The sequence below is a fragment of the Dermacentor andersoni genome, chromosome 4 (assembly GCF_023375885.2).
Source record: "Dermacentor andersoni chromosome 4, qqDerAnde1_hic_scaffold, whole genome shotgun sequence".
NCBI classification, from domain to species: domain Eukaryota; kingdom Metazoa; phylum Arthropoda; class Arachnida; order Ixodida; family Ixodidae; genus Dermacentor; species Dermacentor andersoni.
Genome location: NC_092817.1, coordinates 169,831,971 through 169,851,596, shown reverse-complemented (window position 1 = coordinate 169,851,596; position 19,626 = coordinate 169,831,971). Strand labels below are relative to the sequence as shown.

The window sequence follows — 19,626 nt, the reverse complement described above, 5'->3', positions numbered from 1 at the left end:
GGCTTTCGCACAATGCAAAAACAGTCGTCTACGTAGCGGACGAAAACCTTCGGCGGGAGCGAAGTCAGTGAGGGCCTTCTGTTCAATGACTTCCATGACCAAGTTGGCGGTAGTAACGGAAATGGAAGCACCCATGGCAGTTCCATTGATCTGCCTGTAAAACTGTTTGTTATAAGTGAAGTAGGTGTTGCCCAAACAGAAGTCTAAAAGCTCGCAAATGTCCTGTACTTCCAAAGGGGTGCGCTCAGCGAGCGTGTCGTCCGCCAGCAGGGCATCTCTGCACGTAGCAACGGCCAGGTCAACAGGCACTGAAGTGAAGAGCGACTTCACGTCAAATGACACCATAATGTCGTCTTCATCCAGGGAGATGTTGTGCGACGTTATGTCGCAACTTGCGAGTTGTGTCAGCGCCGGAAGAAGTCTCCTCTGGCACCTGTCGGACGACTCCATTCAATTAAAGTTCCCTCAGAACCATTGTTTCGCGGTGGCCTCTGCCTGCTTGGCCCTTTTCCTACGACGATCGGAGAGAATGAGTGGATTGCTGTCGCTACTGATTGCTGTCGCTACTGTCGCTACGCAATAACAAAGGCATTGTCGACTAGTCGCGCAACTAACGTCGCCAGTTTTCTCCTTCACGACGTCATTCTCTACCACGGTGCACCTCGACAGTTACTTACAGACAGCGGCCGCTCGTTGTTATCTCGAGTTGTCGATGACCTCCTCCCCATTTGTCGCACTGAGCACCAGGCTGTCCACCGCCTACCACCCAGAAACGAACGGTCTTACGGAATGTCTAAACCTAACAATCACAGAGATTATGTGGATTAAGTCTCCAACGATCACCGCGACTATGACGCCACGCTAGCGTACGTGACGTTCGCGTATAATTCGTTCCGACATGACGCCGCAGGATTTTCGACCTTTTATCTCATGTATGGTCGCGAACCCATATTGCCGTTTGACACGATCCTCCCTTTTGTGCCACGTGTTGCAACTGAGTACGTGCGTGAAGTCATCGATCGCGCTCGCATGGCACGTCAAGTCGCCCAACCTTGTTTGGTAGCCTCGCAGCATATACAAAAAGTTCGCGCCAGGTGCTTGGTTGCTCCTCGGGTCACCATGCCATCGGGTTGTCCTCCCCCAGAAGCTTCTCTCTCAATACACAAGGTCTTTACGCCAAGTTAACGACGTAAATTATGAGATCTTGCTGCTACACTTTGATGCATCGTCAAGTCAGACGCCTGTTGACGTCGTGCACGTTTCGCGGCTGAAGCCATACTTCGCTCGCAATTCTTCGCCTACCATGCGCCGAGACGGCGCGTCGCCATCCAGGGGTCCTGTTACGCAAGGCTGAAATAAGAGAGGACGAAGAAGATCGGAGACGGCTGGCTGGTGCGTGTTGTTGGTGGTCAGTCATCTTAACTACTCTGACTCAGCTTGTATATATATTGTAAATATATTCTTTCTATACTCGCAACATTCCCGTAACAATATTGAACTGGAAGAAAAAACTTCCGGGCTCAAATATTTCTTAATTATTTGTATCCAGTCATTTAACATTCCACTTGCATAGGAACAATACACCGTTCCTGCCAAAGGCATGGAGCTGTCGACGCGCACATAATCTATTCCCCCCTACGCAGCCATCACCAATGCCTCAAATACTTCTGTTTTTGTCGTACAATGAATGAAGTATGCTGCCGACGAAGTTTCATTTTTTGCTTCTTCATATCTCGTGAAAATATGCATTACAGCGGTCATTGCAATCAACGTTCAAGTAAAACAAATAACCTGTATTTCTCTCTTAGTTCTGTCCACAGCCGACAACATTTTTCTCAGTCAGTCAATTATGCCTGCAAGCGTTAAGTCAAGTCATTGCTGGTACGACATCTTTTGCACCGTTTAGTTGAGAAAAAAAAATACAACGGCCTGTGAAGCAAAGATACCGGTGCTTAGGGCGTCTTCTATCTTGTCTGTTTCTCTTTTTAAATATCTACGCTAAGCTCCAGATAAACATGGTGCGGCATTGTTCGGGTAATCTTCTGTTTATTTGTTTACCTATATCTATTCTTGTTACCGTTGTTAACAGGAGTCATGAAACCTTATGGTGTGGTTCAACTCGTTTGGTGTTACCATGCATGTCGTTTCTAATCATGCCAGCTTGGCCAGTATAATATAATAGTAATGATACCGCCGGCTTTGTCTCTTAACGCATACATCCGATTCTTCCTATTCCTAGTTTCTTCACTGTTTTTAGGCTTCCTCCGTTCATGAGAGCATGCCTAATTCTATGCATATTATTCTTGCTTATGTCAGCACAGAGGTGCGATATTGAAACTATTACTTCACGGACGCATGCATCGACAAACGATCTGTAACGACTTTTCTATAATTATCGCGGGCAAGCTAGTGCCTTCAGACGCTCGGCCGGTTTCGATTTGGGCAACTCGACAAGCTCAGTCGCTTCCGCTAGTAGCGATTGTACGTGTTTGCAGCGTCTTCCGCACTTCAAAGTGTATAGATTGCTCTGAAATTTACGACATTAGAGGCAGATAAAGCTTAATAAAAGGATCCACAGCACCGTCTAAATAGTGAGAAAAATATATGTATTTCACATGATTCCGATGGTGGCTCAACAATTGCAGCGACTGAGTACTCTGAAATATATTGTAGGAAACTCTTTACTTTCTGGTCTCTCCGTGTCGAGCCACTCTCTTGCAAGCACAATGTATGTTAAGGCCAGCTCTACTTCCCGAATGCTCTAAACTGCTGACGCAGTTCCTGTTTCAGACATCAGAGCTATCTCTCCCCCTGAACATTTAGAGGGTGCAGGCATAGTTACACCACAGTAAGCATTCCCCGTAGTCTTCGAGTTGCTTTGCAATGAAACGTTTCTTTAAGTGGGCTTACCTGGCACCGTATTCTAATATGGCTGATTCTTCCACCATGCCAGTGCGGCTTGTGCTGGGTTGTGCGTCATCGATGCTGCAGCTGGAGCCCAGGTTTAGGTAACTTGTGCTACGACTGTACCAGACACCTGTATTGCACGAAAGTACATAAAAGGTATTTAGTAGTAGCTGTTAAAGGCCAATCCTTGCGAAAGGAACATTTCTTTTTTTATGGTCGACGCAAGAAGGTGTTAGTGGTAGATTAGTGGAAGAGTGTGTGCGAGTGGTGCTATTTCTTTTTTCGAAAACTCTGTCTTGAATGCATACAAGAACTTCGTTGCAATGAGTAAGCTGAGCACTATCAGGATTGTTCAGTGTTGGCTTCTTCGAAAAATTATTACGCTCCATCTCATACCACGGAGAGAACACGATAATTTTCGAAGGGAAAATGAACATGTCAATATCTTGAGAGCGCAACCCCTGACCAAACATATTTGCTGCATCATGCAATAATGGACGCATCAGATACTTCACAAAGATGTTACTTTTTGTTCATCTATTACGAGCAGCAGACATAGCCCGTGTATACGAGGACACAGACAAAGTAACGGGTCGCGTATCAGAGGAGGTATTATAAATTCTTCGAAACATGCCCAGAAATTGTTGACCTGCTGTGGTACATGTAGGGTCCCTTATGAAAGTAATGTGCATGGTAATATGGCGCGACTATTCATGGCAGCGCGGTAAAACCAGTCTAGAAATGTGGCAAGGGTTCTGCCCTAAACATGTCCACATTTGCGGTGCATGGGATATACACCGAGGATCTGCAAATGCGCAAGGGCTGCACGAAGCTTGTGCCGATAGGCTTGATGGGAGATCTGAAAGAACTTCGAGTTCTGCGCTGTCAAGAATTCTTGAATTAGATGCAAAATGAGCCGGACTTTAGCTCTGTCGTAGCCGGAGACGCATCCTGAATGTCCGAGTATGACACAGAATCGAAAAGTCCGAGTAGCGAGTGGCGCACAAAATCATCCCCCCACCCCAACAAGCGCTAATGAGCAAGTCTCTCATCAAAGGGACGCTCATCATCTTTTACGTCCTAGGAGGCGTCTATTTTGACTTTGCGCCGCAGGGACGAACTGTCAACCCATCGTGTTACCTTGAGGTACCCACCCCCCTTACAGTCCTGACTTGGCTTTTCCCCGTCTGAAGAGAGCGCTGAAAGGAAAGCATTAGGAGACCGTGGAATACATTGAAAAGCATGTTACAGAGTTCCTGAGAGACCTTTCTAGTGAGGATATTCAGGGTGCCTTCCAGGCGTGGCAGACATGTCTCCGCAAGTGTAGTGATGCAGGTGGAGAGTATTTTAAAGAATTTCAACCACTTGTACCACTGTGGTCAATAAATCTATTTTTCCCAGAAAATGTGCATTACTTCTTTAATGGACCCTGTAAATGCGCCAGCCAACGACGTCTTCGCATTTCAGAATCCGGTTATCTGAATCCTATTTGAGGACCCCTGTACATGAAGTTCTTAAAACTGCAGGCTGCAAACAATGCATGTCTAGGCGGTCGTCACGAAAAGAAAAAAAAATGCTGATTCTCCTGGAATCTAGAGTCGATGCAAGTAAGAAATGGCTACCAGAAAAGAACCATGGTTGAAGTAAGCGTGACGTTTACAACCATGTTTACACTAACAACCATCCGCCTCTCGCTCGACGCTGCCGGCCTGGTCACGCAGTATTGCGACATCTCTCGAAGGAGATGGCGCAATACGCGCGGCGAAAAATCCGCGCGGCATAGCTCTCGGACCGCTGGCCTTGAAAAGGCGCAGGTAACTCTGTCTCAGCGCCTAAAATTACAATCAACTGTATGACGCACTGCATTTGATTTTTGAACGTCCCTATTGAAAATGACAAATTAAATATAAGTGTACAAGAAATTACAGCTTGAGTGATGTTAACAACAAATAGTAAGAAATCGGAATGAGTGTACGATAACTTTATTCAAGATGGCAGGCGATTTGGGTGGCCTGTGCACGTAAGCACACGAGCTAGCTACAGTACCTCAACCTTGGTGACGACCTCGAGTCCTTGGACATGGGCGGCGTTCTTGTTCGGCCCAACGCCCCACAGTTGATCGGCGAGGTCGTAGCTTACAAGGGCAATCTCCAATCGTGTCCCGCGGTTCGAGACTGACATGTGTACCCCTTTCATCGCGGACTCCTGCTGCTCGCTACGGGAACGATTGGACGCAGGATTTTTTTTTTGGGGCAGTAACCAGCCTATGTAATGCAGTCCTGTACAAAGGGTTGGAGGCCGGAGGCTGCATTGTCTCGCGTTTTGAATGTTTGCCCGGAGGATCTTTTTTTTTTTACTAGCAAAGACGCCTATTTTGTTGGCGCCCCATTCACGTCCCATTCTCCTCTTGATTTCCTGGATAACGGCTCTGTAGTTAGGCTCAAGGTCTCTTGAAGGTTGCCGACAACATGAGCTACATGTATTTCATGCTTCATATGGCTGTCATCCCCTTCATCTGTGTAGGACGTCGATAGGCTATCAGACATTAAAAAGACCGGCAGATCCAACCCCCTGTGGGAATCGATGGCCTACTAAGTTAATGAAACAACCACGAGAGCACCAAGACGTAGGCGGCGGGTTCATGACCTACATGACACGTATGTCATGACATTCAAGTTATGACCTATTATTCATGTTCGTCCTGTCTTGTCATACCATGCCAATTTTGGTACATACCAAGACGTATGCGTCTGTTTCATGACCTATATGACAAGCATAACATGACAATATGTCATGACCTATCATTTACGTTCGTCATACATTCATGTTACGCTATACCAATTATGGTAGATACCAAGTTAACGAAACGACTATGAAAGTGCCAAGATGTTGGTGGTTGTTTGATGACCTACATGACAAACAAGTTATGATATTCATAATATGCTCGATCATTAATTTTCTTCTTACGTTCTTCTCGTACTATGCGAATATGGGTACCTACCATGTTACCTAAACCAACATGAGAGCAGTAAGCCGTAGGTGGCTCTTTGATGGCCTACATTAGACAAATGTCACGATATTCATGTCATGGCCGATCATTTATGTTCGTAATACACCCTAGTTGTTCGTCATACACTCTTGTTCCTCATACACTTCTATTGCGAGGCCGATCCCAGAGATTGCGAAGTTCCGCGCCTAAAAGAACGAAACCTAATTATGTTTGCGGCAATGTTTCGCACTTTTATTAGTTCAGCCTTAGAAGATTTAACAATAAAGGTATGCGTTTTCGTTGTTTTTGTGGCATTGCTTTGGGGGCTGTCATTCTCAAAGTTCCACGAAACAACTTTGTAAAGAATGAAAGACAAGGTTTGAGCATCATTAGTGATAAGATGGGCGGCAATATAACCTGCAAATACTGCATGTAATATGGCAAGGCGTCACATGCACGGCTACCTATACCTTACAATACAAGTTTTTCGCCATACGTTAAAGCACACGCAAAAGAAAACACATTGAAGACAACACGGGCTGCATGTGTTTGTGTCTATGTGCATCCGTGTGTCTTACATTCGTATGTGTTTTAACTTGCGGCAAAAAGAGACAGGATTTTCCGCGACGTCATCATCATCAGCCTGGCTACGCCCACTGCAGGCCAAAGGCGTCTGCCACACTTCTCCAACTACCCAAGTCATATGCTAATTTTGGCCATGTTGGCCCTGCAAACTCACTCTCATCCTCCCCCGTAACTTTCTGCCACCCCCTGCTACGCTTGCATTCCCGTGGAATCCAGTCCGTAACCCTTAATGATGATCGGTTATCTTCCCTTCTCATTGCGTGTCCCGCACATGCCCATTTCGTTTTCTTAATTTCCACAAAGATGTCATTACCTCCCGTTTGTTCCCTCACCCAATCTGCTCTCTTGTTACCCCTTAACCTTCCACCCATCATTCTCTCCATAGCTCGTTGCGTCGTCTTCAATTTAAATAGAACCCTTTTCGTAAGCCTCCAGGTTTCCGCCCCGTAGGTGAGTACCGGTAAGACAACTTTTATACACTTTTCTCTTGAGGGATAATCGCAACCTGCCGTTCATAGTTTGAGAATGCTTGCCAAACGCATCCCATCCCCATTTTTATTCTAATTATTTCAGTCTCTTGATGCGAATCTGTGGTCACTGCATGCCCTAAGTAGATGTATTCCCTTACCACTTCCAGTGCTTCCCTACCTATCGTGAACCGCTGTTCTTTTCCGAGGCTGTTAATCATTACTTTAATTTTCTGCAGATTATCTTTAGACCAAACCTTCTACTTTGCTTCTCCAGATCAGTGAGCATGCATTTCAATTGGTCCCGAGTTACTAAAGAAGGCGATGTCATCAGAGAATCGCAACTTACTCAGGTATTCTCTAACTCTTATCCCCAATTTTTCTCAATGCAGGTCTCTGAATACCTCCTGTAAACACGCTGTAAATACCATTGGAGAGACCGTATCTCCCTGCCTGACACCTTTCTTTATTGGGATTTTGTTGCTTTCTTTATACTGGACTATGGCGGCTGTTGAGGCGCTACAGATAAGTTTGTGTTTTTCCATAGGGCTCGTCTGCACCCTGATACCGTAATGCCTGCGTGACTGCTGAGGTTTCTACGGAATCAAACGCTTTCTCGGAATCAAATAAATCGATATATAAGATCTAGAGTTCCTAGTTAAAGGACACAATAGACGTAAGGCATTGCTATGCAACTGGCGTCCACCTTGTCTGCCTTTATTCTAACTTCATTCTCCTTTTCTCGTGAACCCAGGTTCCTGCGCCTCATCTTCGATTGGAAGGCTCATACCGTTTCACCCTTCCAGCTTCCTTTTGCTAACCCCTCTTGCGGTAATACTTGAAAACGTTTCCAATCGAAGGACATTCAACTGAGTTACATTCACCAATGTACCGCACAGTCTGAGTGGCTGTTTCTGAGTGGCTGTCTTTGTCACAGACTAAGGGCCATAAAATTTGGCACTGGATTCTCCTACTCCTTTCCTAACTAGAACGGGGTCGGTGAATTGAATGTCTGGGATATCTGAGCAATGTCTCGAGTCAAATTTTTTTTTTCATTCGTTTACAGTACCTCTCTTCCTGCGATTTTTGTTTCCTCTTCTCGACGACCTTGAGATTTTCGTACAGCCCCAGCTCACTTTGCGCCTGAACAACAGGGGTTCCTCCTGAAGAAGCGAACTGTGGGCTACATCCGAAGCCACTGGTGTAGGAGCGATTGTGATGTCCTACAGCTGCTTCTAAAGAGCATTGCGATCCACCACGGTAACTATCCTACATGCTGATGTGTTGTTTCACATCTCGTATAGCGCAATCTGCAAGCCCATTCGCCACGTGATGGTATGGCGTACATAATTTGACTGATATATTGTGGTCTCGAGCCCATCTTGCTAGTTTTTCACTACGACCGTCACATACGTTCTTCCTGGTTGTCCTGAACATATCCCGTTCGACGAGGGCGATGAAACTATTCGCATCTCCTTTTCCTGCCCATGCCGCGCACATCCTGGTGCATTCATCTAGAGCCAGAAGAAAAGCTTGCGTTTTTCGGACACCTTCCCGTTTCTTATTTAGCTCGGTGAAATACCGGTGTATAACTTCTAAAGGCACGTTCGAGTGGAAAGGTATTACCATGGCGTCCGTAGGCTGCTTATATTTCACTTTGTTAGCTTGGCAAATCTGGCATGAACAAACGCATTGGTTGACGTCTTCTTTCATGTGACGCCACCTAAATCTCGTGCCTAGCTTGTTGTAGGTGCGCCGAAATCCATCGTTTCCTCCAGATTCTAGGCTTTCGTGGTACAAATAAAGCACCCTGAAAACCAGCGTTGGTGGGACTTGATAGCGATCTTCCATAAAAATCAATTGTTCATAGCCTTCCCACAATTTTACATGATTGATTTCTTCCGATTGTTCTTTGTTGGCCTGTATCATCAGCCAGACAATGCATCTGCATCAGTCAAAAGGGGTCCAGGTCTGTGGGAGATGGTGAAATTGAACTGCTGCAAATAGTTCACCCATCTGGCGATATGTTCCTTAGGTTGGGTCATATTCAAAAGATCAGTGAGGGCCTAGTGATCGGTGAAGAAAGTAAACATCGCACTTTCTAGGTACGTACGGAAGTACTGAATTGCCTTAAGGACTGGAAGAGCTTCCTTTTCAATAGTGGTGTCGTTAACTTCAGATAGCTTGATGGTGTAGCTGTAGTAACCTACGAAGTGCTGCTTTTCTCGGCCACATGCTTCTAGGCATTTCTGGTACAAAACTGCACCTGTTCCATAGTGGGAGGCGTCGATATTCAGATCAAAGGGTAAAGCGAAATCTGGTATGCGTAGATTAGGGTCAGTAGAGATTCTGTGCACCAGATCACGGTAGACTCTCAGATTCCTCATACAAGTCAAATGGAAATTCTTTCTGCGTTAGGGGCGTGAGGCATCTTTTTTTTATGGCGAAGTCTCTTATGAAAGGCCTGAAATGCCCCGACAATTCTAAAAATACATGCAATGAGTGGATGTCATTGTCACGTGGTCGTGACGTTGAATAACACAGTAGCAATACTGTGAAAGACAGAACTAACATTTATTGGGCGAACCTGTGCCCACAAAACAAGCTACACTTGTAGCACAACAAAAGCGGCGAACACGGTCGGCGATCGTCGAAAATCTGCTCAGCGGGTCAAGCGCGTCGGCTTTTATACAGCAGTCGTCGAATGTTCCAGACTAATCGTTGGGACCCGCGTGCCTTCCACAAAGTTCTACGCCATTCGCGTCAGGCGATGAAATCAGATAACACAAGGTTGGGCGACAGCAGACAGTGGATAGAAGCATCGATAACTTTCCAGAAACTTCGGATACATGCAGGCGCGTCCCGCGCTGTGCGATAACATTTCTTAAGCGGCGAAACGTGGTCGCCCGATAAAGATAAGTACACATGTCAATACCCCCCTCTTAAAGAGCATCGACCCGATGCTGCAAACAAACGAAATGAAGAAAAGCGCTCGAAGCAAAGAAAACAACAAAATAAGGAAGCTCGTCAGCGTCCGCAAAAGTGTTTAAGGCGCACCACGTGTACCACTTCAGATCGTGCGCGGCGCCGCTGTGAATGGGAAATGCCGTCTGGCACGACCTCATAGTCCAGTGCGCCAATACGTCGGATGACCTTGTAGGACCCGAAATAGCGTCGCAGTAGTTTCTCACTGAGTCCTCGTCGGCATATTGTTGTCCATACCCAAACACGGTCGCCGCGCTGGTACTCGACGAAGCGTCGTCGGAGGTTGTAGTGTCGGCTGCGGTCCTCTGCTGGTTCTTGATCCGCAGGCGGGCAAGCTGTCGGGCTTCTTCGGCGCGTTGGAGATAGGTAGCGACGTCAAGATTCTCCTCGTCAGTGACGTGCGGCAGCATGGCGTCGAGCGTCGTCGCCGGGTTCCTGCCGTAAACCAGCTTAAACGGCGTGATCTGTGTTGTTTCTTGCACCGTTGTGTTGTAAGCGAATGTTACGTACGGCAGGACGGCATCCCAGGTCTTGTGTTCGACGTCGACGTACATTGCTAGCATGTCTGCGAGGGTCTTATTCAGGCGTTCCGTAAGACCATTCGTCTGTGGGTAGTAGGCCGTTTCCTCCTGTTCCTTGTCTGACTGTATTGCAGAATGGCTTGGGTTAGCTCCGCTGTAAAGGCCGTTCCTCTGTCGGTAATGAGGACTTCTGGGGCGCCATGTCGCAGCAGGATGTTTTCGACAAAGAATTTCGCCACTTCCGCTGCGCTACCTTTCGGCAGTCCGTTAGTTTCAGCGAAGCGGGTGAGGTAGTCCGTCACCACGACGATCCACTTACTTCCGGTTGTTGACGTCGGAAAAGGTCCCAACAAGCCCATCCCGATCTGCTGGAATGGTCGGCAAGGAGGCTCGATTGGTTGTAGTAATCCCGCTGGCCTTGTCGGTGGTGTCTTGCGTCACTGACAGTCTCGGCATGCTTTGACATAGCATACGACGTCGGCGGTCAGGCGCGGCCAATAATACCTTTCCTGTATCCTCGATAGTGTCCGAGAAAACCCGAGGTGTCCAGCGGTCGGGTCGTCATGCAAGGCGTGCGATACTTCTGGACGCAGTCCTGACGGGACAACAAGAAGGTAGTTGGCGCACACTGATGAGAAGTTCTTTACAAGTAGGTTGTTTTGAAGCGAGACCAAGACAATCCTCGCTTAAATGTCCTAAGGACAACGTCGGTGAGCCTTTCCACAAAGTTCTACACCATTCGCGTCAGGCGATGAAATCAGATAACACAAGGTTGAGCGACAAAACGCAGTGGTTAGAAGCATCGATACTTTCCAGAAACTTCGGATACATGCAGGCGCGTCCCGCGCTGTGCGATAACATTTCTTAAGCGGCGAAACGTGGTAGCCTGATAGAGATAAATACACGTGTCAATATGTTTTTACCAGTTGGGATATCCTCTCGACGGACTATTGTTGCGTGCTTTTGGTAGTCCCATCAAAGACTTCCAAGAAACAACTTTCCTTTGAAAGAATGCACATTTCCTTAAATTAACCTTGAGGTGTGTCGCGCTCAAGGCGTTTCATACCTGAGACAGGTGTTTCTGATGCTCAGCCTCTGTTTTGGTGAAGACCGTAATATCGTGTATGTACACGTTACAAAATACACCTAGGAGAGGTCTCCAAACTTGGTTCAATATCTTCTGGAAACATGCTGGCGAGTTTTTCCAGCCGAAAGGAAGCCAATCATACTCGTGCAGATTGAAGGGCGTGTTAAAAGCAGTGTACCTTTTTGTTTCTTCGGTTAGCAGGATTTCCAAGAGACCTTTTCACAAGTCAGTACGTGAAAAATTTCGGCAACCACCTGTCTAATCCATCATCGCGTCTATCTTCGGCCTGGAAAATGGTATAAGTTTTGTTTGGGGATTGAGAACCCTGTAATATGTGCACAGTCTGAAAGTTCCTTCAGCGCAATTGTTATGCTAGAGGCGAAGAGTGACACTGAATGGCGGATTATATCGGTGTCTAGATTCTCCTGTAATGCTTTCTTCAACCCTATCTTGCCCTCTCTTGACATGTTATAAAGAAATTTTCGGATGACTATCTTGTCAGCTAGTTTGAAAGGCAGCTTGTGTGACTTCATCGCTTGTGGATAGCTTCCTATGCATACCTGTTCAGGGTAGGTCGTTGCAATATCCTCCGTGCACTTGAAAACTCGTAGGTTATCTTTTCTACCCTGGTGTGTCTTTTCCCTTGATAGTATACAGTATACGTAGATGTTTAGTCTATATCTGGTCAGGATAGCAGAAAGTCATACGTCATCCGCTCTATCACCAGTACTTCACACTATTTCATGACCTTGGAACTCGATGCTAACTGAGGCCCACTGATTATGCATTGCCACTTTTCCGTCATAATCTGGCACCCGTAGTACTCTTCCACTATACAGGTGACTTGCATCTACCAGCTTGGCATTTAGTATAGACACAAACGCACCGCTGTCAACCAAATTCATCATCATTCCTGTCTGCTTCCCGCTTTGACAGGAATGTGAAGTAGGCTAGAGCAAATTATATAAACAGTGTCAGTTGTTGTCATCGGGTTGGACTGATCACCCTTTTTTATTAGTTTTTTGTCGTCGGAAACTGTTCAGCATCCTAAAGTAGGGGGAAAGGGCTGTTGTCGATATTATTCACCCGACCTATGGGAGCGCGCCAACGCAAGTTCTCTGTGCTTAAGGGGGCTTGGTTCTCGCCGATATTCAGCTTGACCAATCCGCGCCGTTCCGTCTGAAGCGAGTGCTTGAGTTAGTGGTCATATTTTCTTCTGAAGTAGATGGTATGTCCTGAAGGCGCTCCAGGAGCCCGTCCGTAGCTTTAGGTGACCATACTTACACTTGCTTCAGGACTTGCGTGTGCAGTCCGTGCATTATTAGGGCTACTAAGGCAGAAGAAGGAATCATAAGCTCTGCGAGCTTTAAAAAGCGGCGTTTTTCAAAGAAATATTCGACAAGGAAGCAGTGCTTGAATTTGAAGTTAAGCGCGGTGTCCTATCTTCGCACTGAATTGCTTCTGAATGTCGTCAAAAATGTTTCCTTCATTCCAAGAATCGTCGTCAAAAATCTTTCCAACATTCTGGAGTTGAAGACATTCCGTCGAACGCATCGGGTTCTACAAATTTATTCACCGGCTTCTCAACATTTAGCGACCTTATAAGTCACCAGTTGCTTTTGTTGCGCAAACTGTTCTTGCTCTAGATGAAGAGCTGTCAAAACAATGCTAACCTCTTCCGTCGAAGACCGTGATTCAGAGTCCTTTCGACGTATCGGTTGAAGAACTAAGTCCTCGAAAATCGCCAGACAAGTTCACTTTCCCAGCACCCTTACGGCGTAGACGAGCAGTATCTATGGAAGCCTTCTCTAAAACCAGTTTCACGAGTTCTGCCGAGGTCGCGAAGTAGTTCCAGCGCTGGATCATATTGAGCTTGTTATCTCGAAAAGATGATCTTCTCTGCGGAGGTCTGCTCAAGGAAAAATGTCACCCACATGTTGGAGTCGGTTGTCGGCTGCGCTACAATAATGTAGCGTTCCTAGTTAAAGTACGCAATAGATGTAAATCTTTGCTGAGAAATCGGCGTCATCTTGTCTACTTTAATTCAAACTTCATTCTCCTCTTCTCCTGTACCCAGGTTCCTGCACCTCTTCATTTTCTATTTCAAGGCTCATACCGCTTCATAGGAGTTAGTTATATTGCACACATTTAAATTAAGTTACGGGGTTTTACATGCCAAAACCACTTTCTGATTATGAGGCACGCCGTAGTGGAGGACTCGGAAAATTTCGACCACCTGGCGTTCTTTAACCTGCACCTATATCTAAGTAAACGGGTGTTTTCGCATTTCGTCCCCCATCGAAATGCGGCCACCCTAGCCGGGATACGATCCCGCGATCTCGTGCTCTGCAGCCCAACACCATAGCCACTATGCAACCACGGCGGGTATTCTACACATTTCTCTATCACCTGATTGATAGGGTGAATATGGTTTGTTGTTGAGTAGTCTTTACGAGATCCTACCTGGTTCTTTGGTTGACAGAAGTCGAGCCTGTTCCTGATTTTATTTGTGCTTACCTCAGCATATAATTTGTAGGCAACTGACAGTAAGCTCCGTCTATGATCCGTCTATAGTTTTCAAGTCTTTGGCGTCCCATTTCTTATGGGTAATATGTTGGCGTTCTTCAATGATTCCGCTACGCTCGACGTCCTGGAGCATTGCGTATACAGGGTGGCCAGTTTTTCTAGAACACTCTGCCAACCATCCTTCAACAAATCTACTGTTACCTGATCCTCTCCAGCTGCCTTCCCCCTTTTGCATAGCTCTCAGGGCTTTCTTTACTTCTTGCGGCATTACTTGTGGGATGTCAAGTTCCTCTAGACTATGCGCTCTTCCATTATCGTCATGGGCGCCACTGGTACTGCATAAATCTCTACTGAACTCCTCAGCCACTTCAACTATGTTCTCCATATTAGTAATGAAATTGCCGGCTTTGCCTCTTAACGTATACATCTGATTATTGCATATACGTTGCTTTTCCTGCACTGCTTTTAGGCCTCGTCCGTTCCTGAGAGCATGCTTAATTCTATCGATATTATACTTCCAGAAGTCAGCTATCTTAGGCTTGTTGCTAACCATGGAAAGTTATACCAGTTCTATTCTAATTGTAGGGTTAGGGTCTTTCATCCATCTACGTTTCTTAATGAGATCTTTCGTCTCCTGCGATAGCTTACCGGTTCGCTAACAAATTTACCACCGACTTCTATTGCACACTCCTTGCACACTCGGTTTCCTCAATGATGCCTATAAGATTGTCGTTCATTGCTTCAACACTAAGGTCCTCTGCCTGAGTTAAAGCTGAATACCCGTTCTGTAGCTTGATACGGAATTCCTCTATTTTCCCTCTTACCGCTAACTCATTGATTGGCTTCGTATGTACCAGTTTCTTCCATTCCCTCCTCAAGTCAACGCTAATTCGAGATCTTACTGTTGTATGGTCACTGTAGGGCACCTTGCCGAGGTCGTCGAAATTTTGTATGATGCCAGGGTTAGCGAAGAGTATGAAGTCTATTTCATTTCTAGTCTCGCCATTCGGGCTCCTCCACATCCACTTTCTGTTGTCCCGCTTGCGGAAGAAGGTATTCATGATCCGCACACTATTCCGTTCTGCAAACTACTAATCGCTCTCCCCTGCGATTCCTAGAACCTATGCCATATTCGCCCACTGATTTTTCTCCAGCCTTCTTGCCTCGGGCTCCTCCGCGTCCACTTTCGGTAATATATGAGAATATATTGTCGCACTGCTGGGAAGTACTAGGTAAGGAGAATAAGCGCAGCACAATTTAATTCATGATGCAGTTAAAAAGTTCAATCAACAATAAGCAGCCCCTAGAAAGAAAATGTTTCTACTAATGAGAAAGCGGAAGGAGCCTTGCTGCAGTTTTTTAGTTACGTCGACACGATAGCAAACAGGGAATCCCTGCTTACTGTCTTAATTACTGGCTTATTGGTACTGTCCTCAGCAGGATTGCAGTAACGTACAGGCACGAGTAGCGTTAGCGCCGCAGCGATTCACACTGCAGATCATTTCAACCATGAGCCTTAGTTCACGAGGCAACAGTTACATTTCTTATATAAGAAACTATGCAGAATGTAGAGCACAGATTGACAGTTGCAGAACCGCGCACCCGGAAGCCAGCGGCGATGCTCTAGAAATGTGCCGTATACGACTGCAGACAGATTGCAGAGTCACGTGCAAGGTGAGGCATTGTATACCAGCGGCTGAAAGTCTCCCCACACCTACCGTAGACTGTTGTGCCACGAGCCGCGTAGTACTGCGTACTCCATGGCTCAGCGCCGGTGGCGTCAGGAATTCTAAAATGCAAGAAAGATATGTACATGAACAGTGCGGCCTTCGATGGTAAACAAAGGTAGCTGAAGATTTTAGCGGAAGCCAACGTTTCGACAAACGGGCGGAACTCATGAGGATAAGTGCCCTTTCAAAGGGAGACGTTTGCTTGCGGAATTTTTAAGGCGCACAGGCGTGTTGCTTGGAGCAGATTCACGCATGCCCTGTGCATGTCTGCTTTACTGCATGTTGCTCTTTTCAAATAGCTGCGCTAAGCTCTAGGTGAACATTGTTCGCTATTGTGTGGGCAATGTGCTGTTTGTATACCTATATTTATTGTTATTGTTGTTCACATGGCTAATGGAATTTTATGGTGCTGCTCAACTCTTCTGGTTTACATTGCAAATCATGTCAGCTTGGCCGGCATCTAGACTGGCTTATGTCCTGCTTAAGTTAGAACATCGTGGGCAAATAAATAATGAGAACCCGTCAAGGCAATGGAACGATCTTCTTTCTTTATTATCTTCTGTGTGAATTCCGTTGAAATATATTGCATTTGATTGACACAGTTGGATTCCAAGAATTGCCTGAATCAACGTTTTGGTTTTCAACTTGAAAAAATTCTGTAATCACCAATCCTAAAATAGACGCGTAAAATAGTTGTCATTTATGCGAGCATTTCCAAAGCATCTACTTATAAGAAAGTTTATCTTAGAGTGCTGTGTGATACATCAATTGTGGGCACTTTAGATGTGATATTAGTGCAGTTTAGATCATCATGGTATTTTTTAAAGCTCAATGAAGTTGTAATTTCAATAACTTAGTTTCAATTTTCTCAACAAATCGATGGAATTCCTTTAATTTCAATATTCTATTTTTTAATACGACGCAAGGTTTACCAATGTTGTTGCGGTGGTTGCAGATCAAGACGATTAATTCTCTCGCATTTACGCCCTAGGTAGCAGATCCACAGATAAAGCTTCCTGTTAAAGCCAGCACCATATTGTGAAAAGAAGAGCCGATACTTGGAGCTTCAGTCATCAGAACTTCAATCCCTCGCACAAGTTCGTCAATTCAAGCATAACTGAGCCATAGGTGGCGTTCCATGTCGTCTAAACGAGTTGCTCTATTGAACGGAATTCTTACAGATGTTTGGCTCACCTAGCATCTTTTGCTGGAATGCCCGTTGCTTCCTGCGTGCCCGCGTTGCTGGCCACTGGAAGTGTGAAACCGGTGCTTCCGGTTTCTTTGTTGCGTGTATACCCTGAAATCAGAGGTGCTGGATCCACACTGTGTCACATTCCCTGCTAGGAACGCGAGAGGACCAATAAGTTTTCGTAGGAGTCTGGATGCTAATAAATCCTAACAGCAGTGCTTCCGTCTGGAATGCTTCTCTAAATGCAAGCAACAAAAGCTGGAAGGCCCAACGTGGCGCTACGAAAAAGACAAGTATGCATATTGGGAGTTTTTCATTATTTTATTCATTGGTCTTTGATGCCTAGACTAGAGCATGGTTGATCTTACAATGCCTGATCTTGGTTTCCTTGCTTCAAGTGTTTGGATAATGCATTATCTCCGCGATAGGTTACTAGGCGTTAACCTTCGCTTTGGCTTGTCACACAATAAGATTGAACTGTCCTGTATGGACCGATGGCTACATACTAGTGTTTTGCTGTTATTGAAAAATTTGACCACAAGAAAACCGCATGGTTCTATGGTAATTTATTGCACCCGTATTGGCTGCTTATTTTTAGAAATGGGAAAGGTTTTCGTAAGATCAACGGCTGTGGCTTAGGCACACCTGAACATCAACTCTCCATCTTTTGCCTATGTGTTTATCGTGAAATGCAAGGAAAGGTTCATGAAAGAAAATTGGCATCCGCCAGGCCAAGAAAGATTTGTCCCCATCCGACATGCTGCTAAAAAAAACTAATTTCTTTTGTGAACTGCAAAGCTTTCATTCTCAGAAACCCGCATAGTTTTCCCGTACAACTATGGTGTACGCGTGTGCAAAGCAATGACTTCCTTTAAGAAATTGATCGTAACTTCGGACACGTGGTCATATTGAGGACGGATCCAGCGTAGCCTACGGTTTTTAAAGCCTTTTTTGTCTGTAGAAGAAATTGTTGAAATACCACTCACTGCACGAAGTCACGTTACCCGGCCAGCAAGGATTGTTTGGGGGTGCGTGAAACCCTATTTGTCGGCGTAAATCGTGTATTTGAGTGTGTGACGAAAGCGTCAAGACTACCACGTTGAAGGCATTCGTATAGTGTCAACCGGTTGAATACTGCAAGCATTTGACACGGATTTCTAAAAGGGAGTTATTGGGTTCCGGTGAGGTACTCAATGGGCATTACTGAGTGGAAGGTATGCTGTGACGGAATCGCCGCTAAATAATAGCGTTAGACAATAATGCACCGTTGTCTTCGTCTGCGGCAGGCGTTACTACATTCCATCCAATTATTACGACTATTTCTCAGGATTTTTTTTTGTCAGATCTAAGGTAACAATTAGAAGCGCAGCAGAGTTCAACTCATCATGCGATTATGCACTTTAATAAAGAACTCTAAAAACAAGCATTGCTATTAATCCAAGGCTTCAGGAGCGTTACCACTAATTCGATTCGTCGCTACGTGGACATGGTATGTTGAGCAGCAAACCGAGACAGCCTGTCTCGTAGTTGCGACAAATCTATCTCACATGACCAGATAGCGTCTTATAGCGCATGTTGCATTCCGCCTCTTTAATTGGGAACCCTAAACATTAAAAATGCACATATTGCTACCATAAGTCTGGTAAATGGGCATCAGGAATTGCTCAAGTATAATCTACAACCTATCTTAGCGATTAGAACAGAATCGCACACGTGCGTGCAGCTTGATCAACGCAGTGAATAATCTGTTAGATCTTGTCACAGGGGAACCTAATTTCATGGAACGACAGTTCGATTTAGAATATTCTGCTCAGATTTACATGAGGAGAACCATGCACCTGAGAGCAAGCGGGGATGCTGTTTAAATGTGTCGTCTGCGATACCAGACATCAGCTTCCTCAATCACCAGCAAGACGAGGCGTGGTAGACCAACGTCTAAAGACCTTCCCACACGTACCGTGGACGGTGGATGTGCCTGCAGTCGGGTAGTACTGCGTGTTGCGTTGGTGAATCTGCGTTGTCTGAGGATTTCTAGAACAGAAAAAAAACGAACAGTAAGGCCTGAGGTGATTAACAGTGGCGTAACAAAAGTTGTTTCCGAGGCCGACATTTCGGCAAGTTGATGCCACTCATGAGCACAAGTCCCCTTCTTGAAACTTTTGTGCCCTTCAGCCATAAGCAACACAGATACATTGATCTGATACAATATATTGTCAGCTACGAAATCGGATTGAACAAAAAAGCTATTTGGCAAGACAAGGGGCCAACCTATTGCATCTATACGAAGGTATAAGATCAATAAACAGTCAGTGTCATGGTATTACAGACATTGTATATTCGACTAACGACCTGCTCATTATTTGAACACTTAATGTTACATTTTGCGCGAAAACAAGCCTAATACCTAACCTAACGACCACAAGTACTGGCGGTCACAGCGATGCCTTTATGAGCAGAACTTGCGAAGGAGGCTACAGGTGCTTGTCCCAAAGTGAACGTTCCTTGATGCCACTCCCTATTACAAGTGATTTTCGAAGCACAGATCAGGCCACCTACAACAATGGATGAGCGGGAAGCCAGTGTGTAACAAGGATTTCTCTGTTCGCCGCCTCTTGGTCACCCTCCTACTTGCAGATGTTC

At 45.6% G+C, this 19,626-nt stretch overlaps 1 protein-coding gene across 1 annotated transcript in view; it reads right to left on the bottom strand.

Moving 5' to 3' along the window:
- Nucleotides 1–3,987: 3,987 nt before the first annotated feature.
- Nucleotides 3,988–19,626, bottom strand: part of LOC129386615 (uncharacterized) — a 40,996-nt gene continuing 25,357 nt past the window's right edge. Inside the window, exons 6-9 of the mRNA XM_055074701.2 lie at nucleotides 18,944–19,017; nucleotides 16,992–17,094; nucleotides 15,786–15,856; nucleotides 3,988–4,106 (exon numbers count right to left, since the gene is read on the bottom strand). Coding sequence (XP_054930676.2) covers nucleotides 3,988–4,106; nucleotides 15,786–15,856; nucleotides 16,992–17,094; nucleotides 18,944–19,017 — 367 coding nt within the window. The remainder of the gene's footprint in view (nucleotides 4,107–15,785; nucleotides 15,857–16,991; nucleotides 17,095–18,943; nucleotides 19,018–19,626) is intronic.